The sequence below is a fragment of the Paramisgurnus dabryanus genome, chromosome 10 (assembly GCF_030506205.2).
Source record: "Paramisgurnus dabryanus chromosome 10, PD_genome_1.1, whole genome shotgun sequence".
Taxonomy (NCBI): Eukaryota; Metazoa; Chordata; class Actinopteri; order Cypriniformes; family Cobitidae; genus Paramisgurnus; species Paramisgurnus dabryanus.
In genome coordinates, this window is record NC_133346.1 from 25,433,231 (window position 1) to 25,444,542 (window position 11,312).

The 11,312-nt window shown below is 33.9% G+C and overlaps 2 protein-coding genes across 9 annotated transcripts; one reads left to right on the forward strand and one right to left on the reverse strand.

The window, feature by feature from the left end:
• Window positions 1–1,542: 1,542 nt before the first annotated feature.
• Window positions 1,543–4,503, forward strand: LOC135718289 (vesicle-associated membrane protein 8). The gene is made up of 3 exons (XM_065240620.2): window positions 1,543–1,759; window positions 2,262–2,420; window positions 3,040–4,503. The coding sequence occupies exons 1-3, from the start codon at window positions 1,757–1,759 to the stop codon at window positions 3,181–3,183; spliced, it is 306 nt and encodes a 101-aa protein (XP_065096692.1). The 5' UTR covers window positions 1,543–1,756; the 3' UTR covers window positions 3,184–4,503.
• Window positions 4,221–11,302, reverse strand: hnrnpd (heterogeneous nuclear ribonucleoprotein D). 8 transcript variants are annotated; one of them, XR_010520716.2, is made up of 9 exons: window positions 10,962–11,302; window positions 9,724–9,892; window positions 9,347–9,508; window positions 8,268–8,399; window positions 7,356–7,452; window positions 6,720–6,875; window positions 5,960–6,053; window positions 5,533–5,631; window positions 4,221–4,707 (listed from the first exon to the last, which is right to left on the reverse strand). XR_010520716.2 is itself a non-coding variant. In XM_065240603.2 (8 exons), exons 1-7 carry the CDS (start codon window positions 11,129–11,131, stop codon window positions 5,986–5,988), a joined length of 954 nt encoding a protein of 317 aa, XP_065096675.1. In that variant the 5' UTR covers window positions 11,132–11,302; the 3' UTR covers window positions 4,221–4,707; window positions 5,960–5,985. The 8 variants fall into 8 exon arrangements, 6 of the variants coding, with proteins under 6 accessions (XP_065096675.1, XP_065096674.1, XP_065096678.1 ...); XR_010520715.2 differs by having other exon boundaries at window positions 5,533–6,053; XM_065240603.2 differs by lacking the exon at window positions 5,533–5,631.
• Window positions 11,303–11,312: the final 10 nt, after the last annotated feature.

Genomic DNA, 11,312 nt, shown 5'->3' on the forward strand with positions numbered 1-11,312 from the left:
CAGGAAATACATCATGTGGACTAGACAAGTGGACAATTTGAAGCCCGGTTATTTCGATTGGTCATGATTAGCCTAAAAACATTATAAATCAGACAATTGGGATTGAAAGGCAGATAAATTATTCTAAAACTCGCTTGGCAACAACTTTGTGAATTGTTAATTCGTATAGGCTTACATTGCTTTGCGTTAGAAAAATATATGTTTAACAAGAATTAAGCTATTATTAAAGTTTCAAATGTTCTCTAATGGTAAGCAGCATGCAGGAGAACAAAGGTCGTTGTTGATGATAAAGATTTGTTTGAAACATTTTACATCTTCATATCAGGAATGAACAACTGAATAAAAAAAAGATTTTAGATAATATATTTCTTAAGAGAAACTCGTTTTTGAATACAGCTTAGTGGGAAAGTTGGGCCTCCAAGCGCCCCCTTGAGGAGTGAAACTAAACTAAAATAGATACACGAGCAAGTAAACTTTTCTGCCTTCAAAAAGTGCCTTCGTGGCACCGGAAATGATTTACATAGATTTCTGCGCGTCATGACCTACAGTTCAATAGAGCGTCCGCTAGAGGGGGGGGGGCTTGTAAGTTAGTCCCATTGAAACATTTAGATGTAATAAAAGTTCAAATGTTGTCTACAATACAAAAAAAAAAAAACACTGCAAGAAAGGCTGTATTTACACTAACTGAACCTTGGCTAAAACATTATTAACTTAAGACCTCAGCTAAAATTATGATTATAATTGTATATTTTTTTATAATATGATACATTTACTTTTTGTGAACTTGTTTGCAGTATCTCCATTTCCTAATACTTGAATGCATGCAAACAAATGTGCCCCATTATGGAGTCCTGCAAAGCAATTGTATATAATAAAAATACTACTTTTTTGGGTGGAGGGGGGTGTTATCCCCAGACTAAAATGCATGTTTGAGCTGCCTTCATTTAAAAAACACACCTTGCACTTACATATATCCATGCTGTTGTTTCGTCTCAAGATGCACACATTTTTTGTAAGATTTGCTTGTAAAAACACTATTTCCTTATACAACTATGACCTAGTCCTAATCTAAACCCTGTCTGGGAAACTGCCCAAGTAGGGCTTGTCACATTCACTAAAGCCATTATTTGCTCAGTGTTCAATTCAGATATTTTACATAAAAGAGACAGTCTCTAAGCATTGTATGGAATCTTAAATTTCGGCAGATTTGCATTTCTAAATTTATAATCAATTTCTGAAAATGGATGTTCTCAGATTGCTTTATAAACAAATGTTTGATGTGAAACATACATAAAACAGCCCAACCCAGCTGTTTGACACATTGGGAACATAAAAACATGCAGTGAATAGCACTCTTGTATTAACTCCCAGCTTCACTACCTTTGTTAACATCTCTGATAAAAAGCATTGTTCCTTGCCCATTGTAGTCTACATAAGCAAAGGTCTTACGTCAAGTCTTTGCAAAGCAGATGGTGGGCTGGGCCAATGTGAAAACCTCACAAATGGCCAATAGGAAGTATTGTACTCTTAGGATGTGGTTAATGTGCAATCTGACTGGGAGGGGAAGCTCTGTTTGCAAATGAGCTCTATAACATTTTATCCTGTTCCTTCGTGCCTGTATCGTAGCTAACAGGAATGAGAAGTTTCCTCTTTAAACCTTACATTCAAGCAATGCAAACGATATCTGGGTAAAGTTAAGCAGCTGAGCACCAAGGGTTAAATTCGAGATCCAGTGAAGTTTCTTAACAACACAAGTATGGTAAGTACACATGAAAGTCTTGGTTGTTTGTTAGTGAAATGTTTATTTAAATAGATATTTGTTCAGGTTCGACCAACCTGTCAAGATGTTTACCTGTTAAGTGTTTAAAGATAAAGGTTACAAACTCATTTTGTTTTAAAGATACAATTACATAGTTTATTTCAATGTTTAATAGCAATACATATATGCAGACTAAGCTTTATAGCTTTATCTAGATCTTTGGACTCAGAAGCATATGACTCTGTCAGGAAGTCCATGGCTTCTACTTGAAGGAAGGAGGTGGCAAATGGCAAATAAAAGTCAATAAAGCAGTGTCACCATATCCTGTTTTGCGCATACAATCCAGTATCAGATAACAGGGAAAATAACAGAAAAAATAGCCATGGGGCATGTTCCACTTGCCATTTTTTAAGTATTTTAAAAATGTGTTTATGTGCTGGCATGTGTGTGTAGTTAAAGTATGGTTGTCTCAAAAAGTCCTTCTGCTTGAAATCACATGTAGACTGACTTCAGCACAGAACCGGCACCTACAAAACTCACTCAAGTTCAGGATCAAGTTAATGATGTTAAAGTGATTCTGAAAGACAACATTAACAAAGTTCTGGAGCGAGGAGAGAGGTTAGATGACCTCATCGGCAAAACAGATGATCTTCAAGCAACGGTAAGTCTTCAAGATCTGCTATCTATCAGAGACAGACAATACTTAAGTATTTTTACTTTCTACATAAAAGTAAATTTTTAAGTATTCATATTTTATCAGTGTTTTTCTTTGAAAAAACATACATTTCAAAGCATATTATCATAATTTTTACTTCACTACATTTCATAATTTCAAGTTTTTGGTTTATATTTTATATTTAAGTACATTAAACATCTAGGATTTTTTTATTTACTTAAAAGAAAATGTACAAAATTTTTTGTAATTAGGTATTAAATCAATTATAATATGCAATATAAAAGGTATGATTCTATTATAATATGCAATATAAAAAGTATGATTCTATGCTTTAGAATGTAGTGAAAATTTTTTAGTAAAGTAAAATAAAAAAATTCCCAAGACAAACACTTTGATAAAGCACAGATGCTTGGAAAATGTACTTAAAATACTCAAGTAGTGTCTGCCTCTGCTATCTATACATACTTACAAAATCTAAGATTTAAAAGAACATAAAGGTGGTTAACATGGTGGCGGCTGATCATGCTAAGGGCAAAATATGCTTAACAAAACTCTATAAGACATTAACCATATTTTATTTCTATAATCATCTACCTTTGTTTAGGCCGACTCATTTCAAAGGACATCCACACGTGTTGCCAGAAAGATGTGGTGGAAAAACACTAAGATGATGATTATAATTGGTGTGGTAGTGCTTGCCATCATTGTGTTAATCATTCTGTTGGCAACAGGTGTGATTCCCTCATAACATTAACATATATATATCTCATTGTAAATTATAATTTGATGACGTTTTCACTGTAAAAGTACATTTTTGTGTTTTTTTTTTTTTTTTCATTTTAAGGGATATTCATATATAAATCTTTCAATAGATTTAGTGTACATATGATTTTTCTTTTTTGTCTCATGAGACAATTCTCCTGATCATAAAAATATTTCTAATGTGACTGGAACCACAGCAAAACTTTGTAAATAAACTAAAATTAATGATTTACTAGTGCGATCTTAAAAATTAACCACTGTAAGAACATTTACATGGCAAGACTTAATTGAATTGTTAAACAATTTAATATCTTGTAAACAATAAAAAAATGGTAAAAGTATACAGGGGGAAATATCGAAATGACAAAAACCTGTGCCACATCAGTGAACCTTGAGTCTTCAGTAGTTTAAATGTTGTAATCTCTTTTATGATGATGCCTTATGTGACTTCTGAAGTGGATTTTCAAACTGTAAAGTACTTCTTACACTAATTTTATACATGACAGTTTTTTTTAAATTAAGTTTTATACAGAAATTCTTGATTGGCCTGTAATTATATGTGACCCTGTCTGTAAAAACTGAAAAAATACTGTTTTCTACATAAAATAATCCTATAAAATCTGAAGAACATGACTTCATAACAAAGTTTGTCATGTTTCAAAAGTTAAATCAATCAGTGAGATTGATTAAACTTGAATGCTCCTAATCTCAGAATTAAATTGCAATATTGGGTCACGTATTGTTACAAAAGGCTGTAGGACAGAATAAAGCATACTTTTATGTGGACTGTGGTTATCCTCCTCTCATTTCATTTGTCGCGTTTAGAGGTTATTGATATAATTAAATAACCAAAATTATTCAATACTAATTTCATACTAATACATTGATGAGCTTTTCTAAGTTTGCAGTGGTCCACATCCACTTTAATTATATGGATGGATATTCATAGAAAATGTACATTTTCTGTTGTAAATCATACATGTATGGAAAGACATTGGGTGAATAAATGATGAAAAAACTTAGTTTGGGTTAAACTAGTCCTTTAATATCTGAAAAAATTGACTGGCTTCAACCTTGTACACTGTTTTATCTATTGTCTCATTCAATGGTTTACATAATTCTGTAGCAAAATACTGCAATATGAAATGAATATTAAATGGCCTACACCCTGTACACTCTCTGTATGCAATAAATTAAAATATCTGTATACAAAAAAACTCTAAATGATTTGTGGTTTCTATTAATCATTGTACTCAATTACGATAAGATACCACAATCTCTAGATCAACAAAGGGCAAAAATAAAACGCAACAACAAAACTTCAGATAAGTTTCATAATCCAACACTTCAATGCAATTTCTCATAATTGCAAAACGAATGAACTGGTGAATTAATTGTCGAACTAATGCTTATTACACATGCAATAATAAATGAAGTAATGTGTTGACCAACATGCCTCGACGTCTTGCTCACTCTCGTTTCAATCTTGACCTTTAAAGCATCTTACACTCTGAAAAACAAAAAACAAAATATTAATAATGCTTGACAAAGACAAAACTATATAAAATGTAATGGAATCCCAATTCTTAATTATTTCAATATAAAGACAAAAAAAGACTTTGAAATAGAGTAATAGAAAATACAATATTATGCAATTAATTAAAGTCCATTAGCTAAACAACTTTGTGCAACCAGCAGAATAATTTAAAAAATTTAGTTCATAACACTGAATGCAAAATCTTCAATCGATGTAAATTAAAACAGAAAAGGAAAGAATTACAAGCAAAGTTCCCACAAACAATATGTCCCTTGCAAGATTTCAAAAGGTTAAAAAAAGAGGATTTGTTAGAAGAAATTAACATAGTTTACAGGTGATGCTTTTTCAACCGCTGTCAGCAGAAAATCACACAATACAAATGTAAAAAAGCACTTCTCCAGCGCAGAGGCATCCAAGTACAAACCAATCTTTTAGCTCATGGACTACAGGATATTACAGCTACACGAGCTACAAATAAGGAAAAGCAAGCAATTACAGGTAAGATTAGAAGTGCATATTAACACTGGAGAAAGTCCAGAGAAAGCCGTACGTCCTTCAAAAGTGAACAGTTAATTTAATTTTTCTGGCCCTCGACATATTTTACCATTACTTGATGGCGCCTGTAAAAAATGGCATTACATTATAATATAATATTACACAAAAAAAACAATTCCAAGATGTTTTACAAGGAAAATTTAAAAAATTGAAGATTAAAGCTTGACGTATCCCCTTTTATGTTTTTGTTGCTGTAGTAGTTGTTTTTTTACAATTCGTATACAGGATGTTGGAAGACCATACCAAATGGGAGCATTCGAGAGCGTACGCCTCTCGTACCCTGTCCGCATTGAGCGGGCCTGAGAATCGGGAAGTCAGCTCATGGCCTGCAAGAAGTCCCCGCTGGCAGGTACAAACAAGGTATATGTCAGAGTTAGGAGACAACATTCTTCTGTTTTCTTTCCTTGTAAATCCATTTTTTTCTGGTACCCATTTAGCAGTACTGTACCTGTTAAATTTACAGTTACATAATGGCAAGAAACAGCCGAAAGCCAGCTGTTACATTACTGCCAAAAGACCAAAGTCTCTATGTTACCACTACTGTAAAGCACTTCAGGGTGCTGTGAAACTTTAAAGAAAAAAAAGCAACGTTCATTACAAAAGATCAAATGGTACTTTATAAACTGTTTATAAAAAATAATGGCTCACATTAAGCCGCACTACGACATACCTGCTTGTTTCTTGTGAACTTTTAAGTTAATATGGCTTGTAACTGTTTTGATGGCCACCTCGCCTTGGGGATTTGCCGTAACTGCTCTGCTGATCTAAAGGTAGGAGCAAAAACACAAACAATGCAAATGCCTACGGTTAAATTCGTAGCTGTATGCCATATTGAGAATATCTCTGAGTGATATTAATTTAAAAAGCCATATACCATTAAAGAATATGCACCCTCAGAATAGAATAATATGCCAATTTAAAAAAAAAATAATTTGACGTGATACTTGCAAGATACTTACGTTAATAGTACTCAAACATTTTGCAAAATACTGTACTCTGAAAATATGGTGAGACAAAAATTTGTGCAGTGAATGAATGAATGTTTGAAAATGGTTTATTTTTTCTAAAAACGCCCACTGGCCAGTGGTAATTTTTTGCATGGCCTACAGATTTACATCTTCGTGTATTGTCCAATGGATTCAAGGCACTTTGACAAATGTGTTCAAGCTAAGACATCCCTTTCTATTTAGCACCATAGTTATTATAATACATATGTACAATATAGCTTTGTGCAAGCAAGCCTTCCCTGTAAGACATAAGCACTTAAAGCAATAAGCTAGAGTTTCTTGCATAGGCATATATAATACAAGCATGTGCATTCTGCGCAGATAATTTAGTGCACAATTGTCATAGTCCAGGAAGAGTACCAACAATCCATGATACAATATATCCTTAGTTTTTCATCTGCGTTCACAAACAGTATTACATACTGCTGTAGTCACCATAGCCGTAGTAGTTGTTGTAACCAGAGTAATCATAGCCCCCGTATCCACCATAGCCTTGATTGTTGTAGCCATAATTTCCGTAATTTCCATAACCTTGATTCCAGTAATTTCCATATCCTTGGTTCCAATTCTGATTGGGACCTGTAACAGAGATTGTAATGCCTTGCTAAATTTGAATTCAAGTAGCAAACATAACAAACAATTAGAATTTGAGGAAGTACACATCAAATGGAATAAATTGGATTTATAAATTTTGTCTGTCCCACAGTGGAAACCAACATGATGTTACTTATTGAGTTATATTTCATTTTAGAGTTTACTTGGGTAACATATAGGGGCGTTTTCCTTAACAGGGCTTATACTAGTCCCAGACTAAAATTCATGTTTGAGCTGGTTTAATTTAAAAACACCTTGTCCTATTTAATTCAATGACATTGTTTTGTCTTAAGATGCACACATGTAGTGTTTTTTGTAGGTATATTTATCAAAAATTTCTTAAAATGACCTAATATTAATAAGGCATAGTCCTGGATTAACCTAAACCCTGTCCGAGAAACCGCCCCATAGGGCTACATTTCAATATAGCATCTGCTAAAAGAAAGTATAAGCCTCAAGCCGTACCGCCTCTCCCTCTAGATCTAAATGTGTAACCTCCTCTTCCACCCCATTGCTGTTGCTGTTGGTACTGCTCTTTTGACATGGCCACCTTGATCTCACACTGCAGAAAAAGAAGTACAGATTTCACATCATCAGTAACACAAAAATTACAGACCAAGTCCAGTTTAACATTAATATTATATTAATTCTCCAAATAAATTAAAACAAGTAATAAATATTCATTCATTATAGTATTGTGGAAAAATATTAATTAATATAAGTTGTCACGCTATTATAACAAGAAAATTTTGGAATTTATTTTTTTTGGAACACCACTTTAACACACCAAACAAGTGTCTTCCACACTTTGAGCTAATGCAGTTTTTGGTAATACTGATGCATGTGGATTAAATTTACAAAATGTTAGCTTTACCACAATGTTGAAAAATCGAAAAAGAAAACTGATGCAGCAGCAGCTTAAAAAGGCTTTACTTAACTAGTTTGTTTGCAGATACATTTATCAATTTACATTTTTATATTGTACCGAATAACTGTTTTTCCCTCATTATGATAAAAACTTGAAAATTATTAAAACTGTGCGCAACACAATCCTGCACAGAATTTCAGGCCCCGTTTAATATTAAACACATTAACAGAGTCTTATTTTGAAGGCTGGATCCTTCGGATGTCACATTTGTCGGCCATATATGTTGATGTTCTCTAATTTTGGGAAAATATAGTGAACCTTTAATCCTCGTAAGACATAATCACTGTAGTTTTATCCTTACTTTGAAATGTAACATTTGCTTTTCTGAAATAAGACCTGAAAAAATAAACCTTGTTGCGGCTGACAAATGTAACCTCCAGAGGACGCGATCTTCAAAATGAGATGCTGCTATTATGTTAAATAGCAGGATCATGCTTAATGGTATGTACCTTGCTTAGACCGATGTTATGGTACTTCTTCTCCATAACTTTCTTTACTGTTTCCTCCTCTTTAAACGTTATGAAACAGAAACCTCGCCGTTTATTTGTCTTATTCTCCATTGGCAGCTCAATGGATTCCACCTAGGGGAAATGCATAAATGAAACACTCAAAATATACAAAAATTAAATATGGATTGTGGGGTATATGAGATTCGTCATCAGCCCTATTCGGACAAGATTAATTTTACAGATGGAACTTTGAGAAAATCATTCTTCTCAGATGTTGTCTTTGTTTTTAATCCCTTTCAAAACGATCATGTGTGTTTTTCTTTGAAGACCTCCTTAAAATTACCTACTCAGCAAATTCCCTACTGTTTTTGCCAAACTCAGAGGTCCTCTGAGAAATTTAATTCCATCTGAAATGTCTGTGTTTGCCAGCAATATCTTTTGAAAAATGCGGTTCTTTTTCTGTTTTGGCCAACCTGATCTGCTGTAAAGTCTTACTAAGGAGCGCATATTGTACTTTCTGCATCCCATTCATTTAGACATGGATGTTTTTTACATTCGGCAGAATTTTTTTATTAAGGCAAGCCAAATCTCATACATTGTTAAGACTGGCCAATGTACCTATTATTTTTGCCCACTACAGAATGGTAATGTTAATTAATAAAGATAATAAATTGTTGTTAATCATGATTTCTTAAATTATACGGGTTTAGTATTAGCAGCTAATTATATAAAACACGTAGGCTACTTTAGTAGGATTAAGTGACTTTGATTAGTTAAACTCATTAATTACATGCACATTAATCATTTTTAATTTAAAGCAAAATTTCAAACATCACAAGCACGCATATCCAGACCATGTGATGATCTGCAAAACCCAAGCACTCGAAACAGACACTCCAACCTCTGGAATTGCCTGTGAATTTTAGTCTCTTCTGAATCGGTACATAAAATCACATACGTGGTGGGGGACACATTAAAGCTCAAACAACGTTTGAAAAACTAATCCCATCCGAATAGGGCTAAAGGCTACATTAAACCTTTTAATTTAAAAAAAAAAAAAACATGCTCTTTCTCTATACCTCTCCAAAAGCATCAAAGTACTCTCTGATCTTCTCCTCTGGAGTATCTGGGGAAAGTCCTCCTACAAAGATCTTCTTCACAGGCTCTTTGGACTTCATGGCTTTTGCCTTCTTAGGGTCTATCACTTTTCCATTGAGTTTGTGCTCCTTTAGCGTGATTACCTTTTTAAAGGAACAAATGCATCACGGTTGGATATAATAAGCAATAACTTAAAATAAACTTAAAAAAATGAGTTGGAAACAAATTACTTATAAAAACACGGCAGGCACACTATATAGCCCAACTCATCAATGTACCAGCAAATTACAATAATCTCTTGTAATATATAGCAAAATATGGTGTAGAATCATTTTAAGGTTCCAATCTGCACAGATACCTTTTCCACGCTTTCTGCCTCTTTAAACAGAACAAAGCCAAATCCTCTGGATCGGCCTGTCAAAGGATCCAATTTTAAGGTGCAGTCGACCACATCCCCAAACTTGGAGAAATAATCTTTCAAGTCTTTCTTAGTTGTGTCCCAACTCAACCCTCCAACAAACATTTTCCTGAAAGTAAAAAGACATGATATGAGAACGGACTTGTGTTTTAATGTGTTGAGTTTTGTCGCCATGAAAGGAAACTTTAAGAGCTGAGCTCTTAAATATTACATGGACTCACATCAGCCTAATTTTTCATGAGATGCATCTTATCCTAGTAAACCAAATCCTAGTTTTTAAACTTTATATGGTATATGGATTGAATGGTGATATTAATGTCTACGTTTGCGATCTAATCGTTTAAAATATGGCTTTAGAGTATTAGATATTGAACAAAACAAAAAACGCATTGTTATAGTTCACATTTCCTTTAATTTTACAAGCTATATTCAGTCAAAATTTATTTTAAACAGGCATTTCGCTATTTTTGGGAATTACACATCCCGCTGTTATGATATTTAATATTAACTGAGAAACAACATGAAATATCAGAAACATTAATCTGTCAGTTTTGAATCAAATATAGGTGAAAAAATGACAGTGTTTAGTAATAGTTGAGAAGATTTGGACCTTATCTTACATTACAAAGAGCACAAACTGCATTTGTAAAGCAAGATAATCGTTTCACATGCTGTCATTTAACATCACAGTCAACCATATTAGTGTTTGTTGTTGGAAAAGTTGTCAACTACCTTTTTACATACTATATGCCTTTGTTATGAGTGATGAAACGAAACATCACACACTGGAAAAATATACGTAACGTTATCTGTTTAGAAGACGTTCAGGAGATTTGTTAGGCGGTATTTGAATGGCAAATACGCTTGGCAAATAGATGCAACCTGGTCAATATTCACATGACATGTCAATAATAAATAAATCAAGCCTAATATTTAGCCTAGAGAATTAACACGGATCGTCCTTGAAGTCATTTGGCCTAGCAGCATAGCACCTGTGGTCCTTCGTTTATTTGAATGAAACACGTTACTACTTACACTAAAAAAGATCATAAAGTTGACAACTAGGAAAAATAAACTAAAACTAATAAACTAAATAAAAACACAACTGACTTGTACAAACAAATAACGTGTTTAACGTTATCTGTTGCAGTCTACATATGAACACTGTGACAACTCACCCTTCATCTTCCTCATTTTTACTTGCGTCTATCTTAGACCCCTCTGTCTCTCCCTGGCCTCCGTCGTCTGCCATAGCGACCCCCTGCTCTTCGCCAAAAGCCCCTTCATCGTCTTCCTCCATCGTCATCATCATCATCGGGTCTTCGCCCAAAGTCTGCTCCTCAGACATGATTGACGAGCTATTGGCGCAACCACGCGATGCGGCCGATTATTTTCGACACCTGTGTGGGTAAATTTGTACAAATAAATGTGTGTACAATCGTGTTAGTTGGGTTCAGAATTCAGTTTTCGTCAGTTTGTTGTAGGGCTGTAGATAGCAACAGAGAACACTCACAAAATGGCGCTGGGGC

Bases quoted from the DNA above. Each gene is read 5' to 3' on its own strand.
- LOC135718289 (XM_065240620.2), top strand. The intron at 2,421-3,039 runs GTAAGTCTTCAA...ACCTTTGTTTAG, and splicing joins CAGATGATCTTCAAGCAACG to GCCGACTCATTTCAAAGGAC.
- hnrnpd (XM_065240603.2), bottom strand. From the start codon at position 11,131: ATGTCTGAGGAGCAGACTTTGGGCGAAGACCCGATGATGATGATGACG. The intron at 8,400-9,346 runs GTATAGAGAAAG...CATTTCCCCTAG, and splicing joins ACTTTGATGCTTTTGGAGAG to GTGGAATCCATTGAGCTGCC. The intron at 6,876-7,355 runs GTACGGCTTGAG...TCTCTGTTACAG, and splicing joins TAGATCTAGAGGGAGAGGCG to GTCCCAATCAGAATTGGAAC.